Genomic DNA, 14,262 nt, shown 5'->3' with positions numbered 1-14,262 from the left:
AGCTTTACGCATGTGTATTATGTACTTCCTCTGATAACGGAAGTGGAACAGAAACTTGTAAACAGAAAAGTTGAAAATACAAGACTTCTGCATTATTCGTTGTTATGGCCCTACAAGCGGTTGATAACTTGTTACAAAAAGCCAGGTTATTAGATAAATACCATATAGCCTATAGTCCAGAACAGACAATTTTTTTTTGTCGATTTATTGATTGATAAATAAACTTTGAAATAAAAGTTATGCGATGCTGGAAAGGTGGGCGTGGCCGTAACTGACACATGTAGTGAATGTATTGTGAGCACATTAAATCGTTGGGTTGAATACATGTAACTCAAACGTTTGGAAAATAATTCGGTATTCAGTCATAGTTCTAAATTAAAATGAAATGGGTTTTAATGTTCTACTCTTCGGCTCCGACTGGGCTAATGAAGACAGATCTATAGTGTATATATAATATAGGGCCTAATCACAAATTGAAATTCTATACATTATGCACATTCACTATGATACAGTGGAAAATTGAACCCAGAAATGGAGAATAAAAACAGCTGATTTGTGTACTGTCAAATTTTGCTTTATGCTACATAAAAAAAAAAATTAATTTAACAATTCCCTCCATCCATTACATATTATATGTGTGTACGATGTGATACATGCGACAACTATAGATTATAACTTAAATGTACATGTGTGTCCTGATACAAGTATAGTGGGAAATTATCACTAACTATACATGCAAATAGCACTACCTCAATCAAGGGTTTCTCAAAGCTTCATATTATAATATAAGTTTTACAGGAGAAGGGGGTTTCAGGGGCAGAGTGGTCTAGTCTAACTCCTGTCGTTTATGTCATATTGTCTGTTTCGATACTATGCCTCTCTAACATCATGGGTTTTCTCCAAGATTGCCACTTTCAGACCACTGCTAAGGACTAATTTTTAAAATAAAGATATATGACAATATGTTAATTAGTCCCAAAACAAAATAATCTAGTTATTTTGAGTGAATGTTAAACCCCATTTATCTCTCTTATTTCCACAGAAGTAGGATACACATTACTAAGAGCAATAAGAAGCTCAGAATTAACAAAAACAAAATATACCCTGAAGAACTGCTTTAATTGTGACATTGAGTGCATTAAAAAAGTTAATATGAAATGAAATTAAATGGGGTTTTAAAACGTCCTACTGTTCTGCTCTGACTGGGCTAATGGAGACGGTCGTACGGCGTACACCATACAGTGTGCTATGGGGAAAACTTTGCCCGAACTGCATCGCTACGGCCTACTCTTACATCAAATTCCAACTGCCAAGGGATCTTTTACATGCATGCCAATGTGTACACAGGAACTCGGTTTTTCGTCCCATCCAAACGATTATACGTTGTCCTTTACCAGGCCCTCTGTCCTGTACCACTGACACGGAGGAACCATGTAAGAAAATACTGATGGACTTTCTTGGCGAACTCAAGGATCAAACACGGGACCTCCAGGTTAGCAAGCCAATGTCTTACTCACTAATGTCCTGTTAGTGCTAAATAGCTTTCAAATTTCAAAACATACTTATGCTCATGTTTTATTTTCAGGAAAGCATCTGATGAAGATATTGAAAAGCTATGTAACAATATATTAGAGACATTTGATGTTCCTGATAAATCAACAGAATGCACAAATCTTTTACGTCAGTTATTTTTCATTTTACAATCTTCAGAACATCCTACAGGGTAAGGAATTTTATTGTTGAATTGTATTTAATTTTATTGAGATAAAGCTAGTTGTTTTATAAGCTCATGATAATACTATCTAAACTTGGAAAATACTGCTTCCATAGCAGAACTTCTACAATACTGTAATTTGTGCAGGATTCCTATCACCATGGACCTTATAATACAAGGTCCATGCTGTCACCATTCAAATCAAGCTCAGTGATTTTGATAAAATGAAAATAAATTGATGGAATTAATTTTCTCCTTTATATCTCTATCATTTTGTAGAATTTCGCCTGTGTTTGTATTTTCATTGTAGAATATCCAAAAAGCTATTGGCTAATTTAATCACTTCCGTTGGATCCATGTCAGAAAAAACCACCAAACATTGTCTGTTGTGTCAGCGAATTGTCAAAGAGGTTATGCCACTGGAAGCAGAAGATGTATCTGAGTTATTACAACCTGAGGCTGGTAGTTCAGGAACCAAAAACTTAATACCCCTTTATATAGCCCAGGTTAATGAGCATAGATGTTTATGTAATTTAAAAGAACTGTAAAGTAAATAATTTCAATTGCATTTAGTAATTAAACTGGGAATACACAGGACACAATTTTAAGGAATACTCTAGACAGAAAAAAATGTAATGGGGTTTAACGTCGTACTTTTGTTCTAATAAAGACGGGCGTATGCCATATACAGTGTGCAATGGGGGAAATTTTGTCCCTAGACAGTAACACTAGACAATCTCGTATTCTGAATTCCAATGGGTTCTCATACATATGCACCAATGAGTACATGAGACCTCAGTTTTTCATCCCATCCAAATAGCTAGACACTGTTCCTTGTCAGGCGGTCTATCCTGCATATCTGAGGAAACAAGTCGAGAACATGCCGAAAAATCCTGAGGAACTTTTTCATCCGACACCGGGAGCAAACCCGATCTTGGTTAGCAAGTCAGCATCTTAGTCATTGAACCAATGCGGTTGCTAGTGATAAACAGTAATTATATAAGCTCTATTTAGCATGTGTTAAGCTGTGAAAAATTAATTGATATTTCTATTTGGTATAGACTATCATTGTGTATTATAGGGTAAAAGATTTGGATGTATTAAACCTGTATTGTCATCTGCTATTAGGTATCTATATTATTTATTGTTTAAAGCCCCAAGCTTAGAAAATTAAGATCATCATAGTTTCACAATGAAACATACTTTTATTTAAAAAAAACATTTTGGTCCGAAATTTATTCAAATCATTATTCAAAGGAAAAAAAAAACCTGCTGAATTTTAAACAATTGTAATATTTTCCTTATAATTATGATGAATCTTTTTTTATTTATTTAAATTGTTATAGGTGGCTTGGTTCACAAAGTTATGATTTTGAGAGTCAGAGACAAGGTTTTGTGTTTCTAGTAGCAGTATCTATTCTTCATTCCAGTTCACTTAATACAGGTAAATATTCGGTCATCATGTTATTTTTATATCCATGTCAGGCACAACAGCTTCATTCTTACAAATAATTCAGTGTTGCACTCATTATACATCAAGTCATATAAATTTGTAAAATGTTTCAACTATATTTAGTAATTGAACTGAAACTATACATAACACATGGAATTACAATACAGGAAACTTATTCTCTATTCTTTATCAAACAATGAATATATTTCTTGTAAAACAACAGTATTTAAACATACATTATGCAAAAGCTAAATCTGCCTATTGCATGTCTTTCTTTAGGCATTAATTGTTACATAAACTATTAGTTAGAAATTAATTGTTAACATTACAAAACCATAATCACTTCTTGATGCCTTTGGGTGTATCCGATATTAAGTAGATTAGAAAGATTTGGCCATTTAATGATTTAAATTAAAAATTGAGAAGTGAGGCGGCTAAGTTTCAAACAACCAGTACGATGGTTACAATCAATGCACACATCATGTCAAACCTTCAAATATCTTTAATAAAAGAGTGTTCTATATTAAAAGTGATAGTTGAGCGATCAGGGCACTAGATTCACAACAGGAATATCCCAGGCTAGAATCCTAGAGGGGTCACTTGTGAGGGTAAGCATCCATGAGGCTGACAGGAAAAGGTTACCTAGTCATTTGGATGGATAGAAAACCAAGGCCCACCTATATACGCATTGGCAGTTGTAAATCAAGGAAGAATAGGCAGAGACCCTGCTGTCCAGGCAAAATTCTCCTTCCTTGCATTGAACAGGTAACATCTTTGTCTGAAAATGACAGAAGTATTGTGTTAACAAGAGATTAAACCATTCCATTCTACAGGGTGGGTCAAAAAAATGTTACCCATTCTGATTGTACACTACTTTTTTAAATGTGAATACTTTCTTCAACAAAGATTCTGTTGGATACTAATAGTCTGCTCAATGCATGCACCTCTTCCCAGAATGGTTAACATTTTTTTGGCACTCCCTGTATATTAAAAGAATTTCTAGTTATCAGTTCTAAAAATTTTAAAAACTTGCTTGCAGATTATATCCAGACTACAAGTGAACAGATATCACAATGGTTATTAAATGCTAGTGTACAACAAGCAGCTAATCCATATACAATAAATCCATTCCGTAAAGATCAGACTAATGTTGTTAATGAAGTAGATGGTACACCTAGTCAAAATTTCTTTACATTGTTAAATATAGGTCTGTATATCTATAGATTTTATTACAAGACAAGAAATCTATCTTGTCTATTTCTACTTCTGTTTAAGCTGTTTATCTAAATTCCGTAAAAAAAAATGTTGTATTTATGAATAAATGGAGGAGAGTGGAAAACTGGTAAGCATTAGATCTGTCATGTTCCTGAAGCAACGACTGTGAGTTTTACAACATCTGGACGTTGCTTGTTTACTTCACAATTCCCAAACTTATAGCTATGTTATTTACAGACACATGAGCGTTAGCGTCCAATCAGAGGTTGTGACATCACGACCTCCACGGAAATCTAGACTTTGAATGAACCTTGAACATTGCAACTCGATTATCACAGGTAGACATTTTTATTTTGAAAGCACGAGACTTGGTATTCGCGACGATCGAGAAATCTGATAGGTTCACAAGCTGGGCTTGTACCCAATCGAAATTAGTGCCGAAATATGCAGGGTATTACATGAAGGCCTTGATAAGATTTACGTAGTTTAGTTAAAGTGAGATCAAGCCTTCTATTGAAGATGTAGATCTGTAAGTACTTAGTTGTAAGTTCAATCTTGAATCTGTGAGCTAAGGAAGCTAAATGACTTTTATTTATATACTAACATACTCGTAAGTTGTTGAATTGAATTAATCAGATGCGTTATATTCATTCAGTTTTTTGCCAATTCTTTTATGATTAAATTTTCATTTTGTAATAGTTATTGGAAGTCTGTTTGTTAATCTTAGTTTCATTCTATTAAATCACACTTTATAGCTTTGAATATCTGTTTTTTCATAATAATTGGATAACAGTATGATACAGCAAGCATTTGAATGATATATTTAAATCATGTCACAAAGGATATAAAAAATTTCAGTAAGAACTGTGTCCTAAACAAGACATTAGAATTTTGTAAAATAAATTACCTTAGATTAACATGTGATACAGACAAAAGTTTATCAAAATGAAATTATTTATATTTCAGGGCAGTATTATACAGAAGATCAGTTAATGAATATTTATAGTTTTTCTATGTTATATAAATGGTTATATCATTGTCATCAACATCAGACATTAACAGATGATCAAACACACATCTATAATAAAGTATTTGGTAATCTGGCCAGTAAAACGGTTGATTATTGTTTCAGACTTTTAGATCAGTGTGAAAGAAGTAAGTTGATTTTTGTTTAGGTTTTGTGAAAAAGTACCCTGTTAATCTGTCTAAAACCCAAACTATGATTACATCGCAGACTGGTCACTGGTTGGGGTATTGTGGGTGGATTATTTATCCCATCAATTAGTAGATATTTTAGTTATTTTGTTATCATTTAAAATTCATGTACTAGGCATACATGTATGTCCTTATCTATCATGTCTTTTATCCATATTTTTGATGTAATTTAGATAATTCATTTTTTCACACTGACAATGGCATTATTGGGATGGGGAACACAAATAGCAATTGGGGGTGGGGTGTTAAACAGTAAAAATAGTAAACAGAATCGAGGTGAAACTATCTGTCAGACCAAATTCAGAAGTTGGAGAGCTTGTATAAGTTATATTTGATTTTTTTATTTGCAGAAGTAAAAGTAGGATCTGATAGTGATCTTCAAACAGCAGTAAGTAAATTGCTTCTTATCGGCTTCATGTAATTTCAGATATGTTCTGCATGAAAATTATGCCTATATTCAATTTTTTAAAAGTTGAAATTTTCTTATTAATTCACAAAAAATGTACGAATGGCACAGAGTAAAAACATAACCATTGAAAATCAAGTCCAAATGGTACATTTAATTGAAGCAAATTTACGTGGCTATTCTTTGAAATTGATGCTTAATATAAGGTTATAAATCTGTTGAAAACTGACTTTTGAGTTTTCCTGGTATACTGGGCCATAAATCTCAGTATCTCATGTAAAAATGGGTTATGCAGTGTGTTTGTCGGGTGAGGTATGTAACCCAATATACCTCGAAAATGGAAAACTAAATTCTTATATATACAGTACTTAACATTCTTTCCATTAAATATGCCTATCTATGTCATAAATGCTGTGGAATGGGGTTTGGAAAGTGGTCAGAATTATGTTGATACAACATTAATCTAACGTCACGATTGTATATCAATCATGTTTGAAACTGGTGTTATTGGCTGGTATATTCTTGTATGTATATTTGTTTATATTTCAGTGTTTATATGAAGCTGTTTGTATATTAGATTTAATCTGTACAATAGATGGTGGTCATATACCTCGAGTACATCAGGAAATAAAACGTTTATATAGTCGTATATATCAAGATACTACATATTTCCCCGTTATTATACAAATATTACAGTTCTTCTTAAATCATAGTAAGTTCAGTACTGAGTTTATGAAAAAATAAATACCATAATGACAAAGTCAAATTGTGGAATGTCTGCTAAGCAATAAAGTTGATCATTTAGTGTAATTTCAGACTCTGATTGGTTACTTTTGATTAAAAACTTCACCAACATTTCAGTTATCCCACTTTGTAAAATTAAAGGTTTTTTCATGGGATTCAATTGAAAGACTTTATCTTGAGTTTTGTTTCCAAATTTATTATTGTATAATATCTTATATATCACCCCAAAAAATAAAGAAAGTTGACTAAACAACATATGTGTATTTGTTTAATTATAGGTGGTGCTGTAGTCCATGATCCTCAAGAAACTTATAACAATGTATTTACTGATATATTGATGAACAACTATGGAGATCAGGGTTTAATGTTTGATTTAATCTGTTTTATACGTAACAATCTAGAAACATTATGTTATAAAACATCTGTATTATCAACATTCTTCCCTAATATATTTAAGGTAAAACTAAACAGTACTATCTAAAGAGATTGTATTTATATGGTCCATTGAACATGATTAGACCATCTTTTCAACAGAAAAATGATATTTATCTGACAGTATGATATTTCTCATGATTAGAGGATATGCCTGTTCCCCAATCCCTATTCATATACAGATCTGGACTCTGTTTCTCAAAATCTTAACTAAAGATAAAATCCAAATTTTAGTAGATACTTCAATTTTGATTGGCTAAGCACTAAAATCAATCTAATATTATCCAATCAAATTACTAAAATTTGAATTTTATTTTAGTTAAAATTTCGTGAAACAGGCCCCCGAATAAAAAATATTGTTTATAAAAAAATGACTAGAGAAAATAATTATAATTTCAAATTACATGATAAATCAGTTGTTTTGTTACACTCATCTACTCATTTCAGTCATATTACCGGTAATATATTAGTCATTTAGAATGGCATCTGTGTTGACCTATGTATTTATGTATTATTTAAAATGATGGTGTCTTGGTATTTGAGCAATCAAGGCACCAAACTACATAGTTTGGGTTTGTATCTCAGTGTGTATCGAGAAGAATCTTTGGGATTTTGAAATATCTAGACTTAAAACATCTTCTTGTTGTCTACAAATATACCTTAAGTGATAGTTTTATTATGTGTTTCATCAAAGGATTCGTATTTTGGATCATGACTGTTGAGGAAATATTATTTTTCGATTCCACCTAAATAACGAAAGTTGCTTGGAAATTGATTCATGACTCAAATTATCTGTGGTATTAATATGAAACTTGAATAAAAGTTGTAATGGGTTTTTTTATAGAAGATCGAGTTAAAATATAAATATGTCAAACTGATTCTATATTATATTTTCAGATTCTAGCCTGGCATCCGAGAACATTTCTCTGTGAATTCGTCGATATATTACCAGCTTTAATGACCCCAAGCACATCATTAGAGGTAAATAAATTCTTATAATTGATGCTTGATTGATGAAGAATAAATCTGTCTTATTCCTAAACTGTTTGATGATTTGATGATATACATGTATCAACCGATTCCATAAAGTGTGTACATGTGTGTTTTTAAAGAGCCAACATGTCAAAATAAAGTCTGAATATTGAGTTTAAAACCATACACATTCAAAAGCATGTTTATTAGAAATATATTTTGGTCTGAAAATTATTCAGATCAATCAATTCCAACCTTAGTTATGACAATATGGAGTTTGATTTGGATTATATTGATTTCACACTGCCATCTGTATCTCTCTTAGACAAATATAGTAGTAATAATAATTCTGTAATCTTTTTCATACATACATCCATACATATTTTTGATGAAGGTCTAGTCATACCCTGATGTTTACATCATAAGGTCTTTCATTGAGTCAAGTGGAGTGGTTTTTGATTCCCTGCTTGTACGTGTCAAGGAGTAAGGGTCGCCTGTCTAACCTTGTGGGTTTTCTCTGGGCCCTCCAGTTTCTTCCCACTTCTAAAGACCCCTACGTGCAAGCGAATTATTGAAATAAAATTGAACCATGTTTGTCCAAAATTACCTAGAGTTTGTGTTGTTGTACCTTTAGTAGAGTTAAACCACACAAATATAGTTATAACTATTAATCAATTATCCCTTAATTAATTAAATTATATGTGTTTATTTTATCAGATATTTCATACATTACTGGATCTACCGTGCATGACAGCAGCGTTAGAAGTAAAAGAAAAGTCACCAGATTCTTTATCTAATACCAGTGTATCTACTAGTACTAATACACCTAGTACTTCTATAGAAGCTTATCAGATGGCATTATATAGACCTCTCTTTATCTTTATAACTAGAATTGAAGGTGGTCATGGTGATACTATTAACAGGTATGTTGGGTGTAGAAATTTCTCCAAAAATTCTTCAAATTATGTTGTTCTCTTTCGAAGACCCTCTTAGCCCCTCTTTATACATTACTGTCGAAAAATAGCCACTAAAATCCTGCATTATTTTTAAGAAACAACAGTTTTCACCTCTAACCTCCAATATTTTGAAAACCGAATCAGAATACTGTCAAATGATAAATTTTACACCATCCAATTTTCAATGAAACATTACCTTCGACTTCCCTCAGATTAGGTCGAGATCTCTGCCTTTCACTCAGAACATAATCCTTATTTGACAGACAACCACCCCAATGGTAATCAAAGTAAAAAGGCAGAGTACATCAGATGGTCCTGGAAAAGTATAATTTATTTCATAGTTTTACAATTCACATTGTTATTATATCTTAGATTGAAGTCATTACACTCAGTTTTGGATGATATGAAAAATAGTGCTAGAGTTTTAGTTACATCACAAACAGTTCCTGTTTTATTGAGGTATATCGTTTTATACATACGCAAATTTACATTTTTATTTTTAACACAGAAATAAAATTTGTCCTCCTCTTCGCATTTTCACATTCTTTTTTGCCACAGAAAGCTCTTCTATATTAACAGTTTTCTACAGATAGTCAAAGAAAACATTTAGAGTTTTGCTAGTGAGTTCTTTTATTAAACATGCATTATGCAAGAGCAAAATCTGCTTATTACAAGTCTTTCTTTAGGCCTGAAATGTTATCTAAATTATCAATTAGACATTAATTAACTTATCCAGACCATAATAAACTCTCGATGTCAAGGCTAGCCTTCGATGTTGACTGGATTAGATTCCTATATGCCGCTAACGGCCAGTGATAATTAAATCAAAAAAAGTGGATAATCGAGACTATACTGTTTATATTAATGATTTTAGTAATGATGACCGAGACTATGCAAAAATTTCACCCGCTTCTTTCTCGGCTCATAGTGGATCAATTTGACGGAAATTTTCAGCAAATTACCTTTACACTATCTAGTTTTTAACTATTATAGCGAGAACTGCCATCTCTTTATCTTATCTCCCATAATGTATCTTTAATTTATATCTTTGTTATTTTTGTAGAGTTTGGTTTGAAGAAATATTAGAAAATGGTGGTCAGGAGTTTGCTATACAATTACTACCTGTTTTATTAGAGAGATCAGATCTTCTTTATCCAATTACAGAATTTGTAAAAGATGTGAAAAGGTATTTAGATGATAATAAATTTGATTTTTGTTGAAATTCTACTAGGTGTTCAAAACATCTTAGTATATTCTGAGTTTCAGAAATCAATAAAACAAAACTTAAAATTGTTGATAAACTATATTAACTTCCCATGTAAAGTAAATAAGTAGGGATATCCGATGTTCTAGGAAGAGAAACATTTGCCTTTTAAACAATACCCATTACTATTTATAGCTATGGAAATTTTCAGTCTGACAAGGACCATGTCTAGTTATTTGGATGGGATGATAAACCAAGGTCATGTGTACAGCTTGTCATGTACACATTGTCCATCATAGTACGTTGTATCAGTGTATGACGTATGCCAGTCTTCATTAACCAAGTCGCTGCAGAAAAGTAGGACATTAAACCCCATTTCATTTCATCATCTTATGTTTCAGAATTATATCAGACAATCTAGTGAAGATAATGAAGAAATATAAATGTATTATAACCAGTCAGTATGGAGAAATATCAGATTTTCTTGTTAGTACAAGTAATATAGTCAACAGAGAAAATTTCTATGCGAACTTGGTATATAAATTATTGAATTACATTTGAATTATTTTTTATGACAAAATACTGTTCTTAGAATTTAGACATTATAAATAAAGTGTAAATTAATACATCCTCTTAAATATAATGAAGTTTAAGCATTTCACTATAAAAAGGGAACCAGCTTGGTTCTCAACAGGGGGGTAGGGGGGTTGGGATTGCTTAGAGTGTCACACCAGTCTCCTCTGGCTTGCTGTTGTGGTTTCGATCTCTGGTGTGAGCGCTTGTGTCTTGGAGATGGAGACAACTTCTCAATCTGTTTTCTCCAACAGCCAAGACACCTGTGCATTGGTCGAATTTACTAAAAGAGTTATAGCAGACATTAAGTCCCCAATTAGACGAGATACAAGGTTCCCAACAATGTTATAGTGACAGCCTTCTGTATATCGTGACAAGGTATAATAATATTCAAGGAATATTCATAATATTTTCTGTAGGTGTGGTGTGTAGGAGAGTTTTGTTCAGTACAACATAGTGAATTATGTACGGCTGATCTAATAGCTAAATATTATGGTTTGTTAGAAGCAGTGACATATGAGACATCAGGAATATTAGTAGCATCTAATAACACTTCTGATATCACACCTAAAACTCTATCCTGTCTTATTTCTGCATTAGCAAAGGTAAGAAAAGATCCTTTAAACCTATTTAAATTATTTATGGATTTTTTTCATTTTCGTCATCCCCCCGGTTACAACATTATATGCTCATTATCATTGCTACACTTAAAATGTGTCTCTGATTAGTTATTTCATCCAGAGTCCAGTTGTTTATTTGAATTGGGTAATTAGCACTGTGTATGCTTTTATGACTTGGTGCAAGCATCTAGAGTCTGCTGTTGTGGCACGAACAGTAGTTAACTGAAAAACTTAATTAATGACCATTTGATTGATGTAAGCATTAATAGAGTTATGAAGTAAAAATACCAGAGGATGTATCAATTATTTTGATTAGTCAGCAAGGTTACTTAGTAGACCAATGAAAACAGTCACTCAATTGGTGTCTGATCTAGCAATGGACAATGGGTTAATAAGGCATGTAACTTGTAACCATTGCTTTTAACAAGCACTGTTAACCTACTATTGTGTACTACTATACACTATCAAAAACTTGTTAACTTTTTTTTATTTGTAGCTAGCAACACGCTGTCAGGATTTGATTCCAAGAGCTATTTTATGTTTAACAAAGGTTGCTAAGCAACATATTGATAATACAGAAGATCCTGAAGGTGGTGAAATATTAGTTACTAGATGTCAGGAACTTATTAATATTCTTAAATTACCAAAGTAAGTTGTTTAATAAGCTAATTACAAGACAGAATATTCTAAATGGATATGGATAATAATAATAAGTAATCATGTGTTTTTTGTGATTCTGCAGCATCCAGTAAAATTTGATCTTAAATGTTGAAACCAACTTGAGCTATGTTATGAAATAGTACTGTTTTGAATTCGCTGTCTTTTTTTTTTGCAGTTTTGCATCCATGATTCTCAATCCTTCATCAGAAATAGAAACTGGAAGGTAAGTACAGAAAACCTAACATACTTAAATATTTTAAAGTTCGAGACTTTTCCCTCCTTCCAATGGATTTGTAAACATTTGATAAACTATGACATTTCATCACTCTCACATGAACACATTCTAATTACCTAACTCACAAGCAAGAATTGTTAAGTATATCCCATTTGTGGGCATGTCTATGAGGCTACTTCTGACCTTGTCAAATTTGTTATTTTATCACAATCAGTAAGTCTTTATCAATGAATCAAATCCACTAAGGGTTATACATGTATGCCCCCACCCCAATAAAAAATAACAAGACTGAAACATATTTCAGTTCATATTTTAAGTTACATATACAATCATCAACTCGTGAAGAACCATGGATATGCACAGAACATGATCTTAATGTTATCTCTTTATCAGTAGTAATTTATCTAATACTGTCTTGTATTTGATATATGTTATATTTATATTTCAGATGGCATAGAGATAATACTTGTTTACCTATTATACTTCGATCTACACACCGATATCTAGTCACAGATGGTTGACAAATAATTATGACTTTCTATGTGTTAAGTTAACCAGTTTTCAATATATATATAGTGCAATAATTTATTTATAAAATCTGAATGATAGCTTACTTTTATTTTCATTATGGTATTCATCTTATTTAAATGACAGAAAGTCACAACCAGAAGATGATCAAAGTCTGTGGAATTGGTCAAATTTAGTTAATAGCTTATCAGTGTGCAAAACAGTAGGAAAACAACTGGCCTGAAGAATCCCTCTCCTGAAACATGGCTTCAAAATCAAAATGTAAAGACTCTTTTCTGGGGTTTTGATTATGTAAATCAGAACTCTTTTTTTGATTTTGCAGACTTTATCCAAAGATTATAATTATTTTCTGTTGGCGTAATCCTTTACGAAGCAAGCCAACAGTAAAGCTGATGTCACCTCTTAAATCCCAAAATAAATAGTTGACTCATTAATTTGTTGCACATTTATCATTTTATATATAGAATCTAGCAAACAAATTGCATATCACTCTGCTTAACCTAAGCACAAAATGATCATTTATGATAGTCATGATATTGAAGTAATGGTATTACCAAGTTTGAACATTCTTCATCAATTAGAAGCAGAGTTATCAGTATTGGTATTGTGTTCCAAGACAGACTGTTGAAGTTCAACATTCTCAAAAAAAAAAACCAAAAAACCCTACAAGGTTTAAGTGACAGGTGCAAATTGTGCAATACCTCCCCACACAGAACTGATATGTGAATAATAAATGTTAGGGTTCCCAGCAAGTTTGAAAAAATCTCAGAAGCTTTGACCTGTAGAATGTTTACTAAGTTTCAAATTTTAGTAGGGTTCCTCTTTAGAACTAGTGGAACAAACCCAGAATGTTCTTATAAACAGGGGGGTCGGATGGCCGAATGGTTAGCACGTGGTTTAAGGTTCTCTGTCTCACTTACAGTATTTATTTTTACATTGTCCAGGTTCAACAGTCTATCTCCATGATATTTACAAACCCTCACATTACTACGTTCCATAGACCAACACCTACTATTAAAGCTTTTAACTGATTATAAGTTTACTTTGCTCTTAACTTGTTTTAGCCTTTTTTTTTTTTAATTCCTCTGATATACTTTTAAATGACTTTTATATGTTATAGTTGTTGCTATTCCCATTCTCATAGAGCAGCTGTAGGGCATTTAGAGGGGGGGGGGGGGTTGGGGTAGATGGCTGAATGGTTAGCATGTGCGCGCTGTATCATACGGTCTGTCATTGAGTCAACTGGCAGGGTTTCGATTCCCCGGTTGTACGTGACAAGGAGTAGGGTCGCCTGTCCAACCTCGTGTGTTTTCGCCGGGTCCTCCGGTTTCCGCC

The 14,262-nt window shown here is 32.4% G+C and overlaps 1 protein-coding gene across 1 annotated transcript; it reads left to right on the top strand.

The window, feature by feature from the left end:
- Window positions 1-47: 47 nt before the first annotated feature.
- Window positions 48-13,361, top strand: LOC126810486 (AP-5 complex subunit zeta-1). Its single transcript, XM_050535576.2, has 19 exons — window positions 48-145; window positions 1,586-1,723; window positions 2,025-2,220; window positions 2,796-2,842; window positions 3,061-3,158; window positions 4,207-4,374; window positions 5,349-5,537; window positions 5,948-5,985; window positions 6,553-6,715; window positions 7,026-7,204; window positions 8,077-8,160; window positions 8,869-9,074; window positions 9,480-9,566; window positions 10,171-10,293; window positions 10,713-10,845; window positions 11,304-11,489; window positions 12,001-12,152; window positions 12,340-12,387; window positions 12,848-13,361. Exons 1-19 carry the CDS (start codon window positions 105-107, stop codon window positions 12,918-12,920), a joined length of 2,349 nt encoding a protein of 782 aa, XP_050391533.1. The 5' UTR covers window positions 48-104; the 3' UTR covers window positions 12,921-13,361.
- Window positions 13,362-14,262: the final 901 nt, after the last annotated feature.

Source organism: Patella vulgata, chromosome 2, assembly GCF_932274485.2.
Source record: "Patella vulgata chromosome 2, xgPatVulg1.2, whole genome shotgun sequence".
Lineage (NCBI taxonomy): Eukaryota > Metazoa > Mollusca > Gastropoda > Patellidae > Patella > Patella vulgata.
Note: the sequence above shows the minus strand (reverse complement) of the source record. Positions and strands in the feature narration are given on the sequence as shown.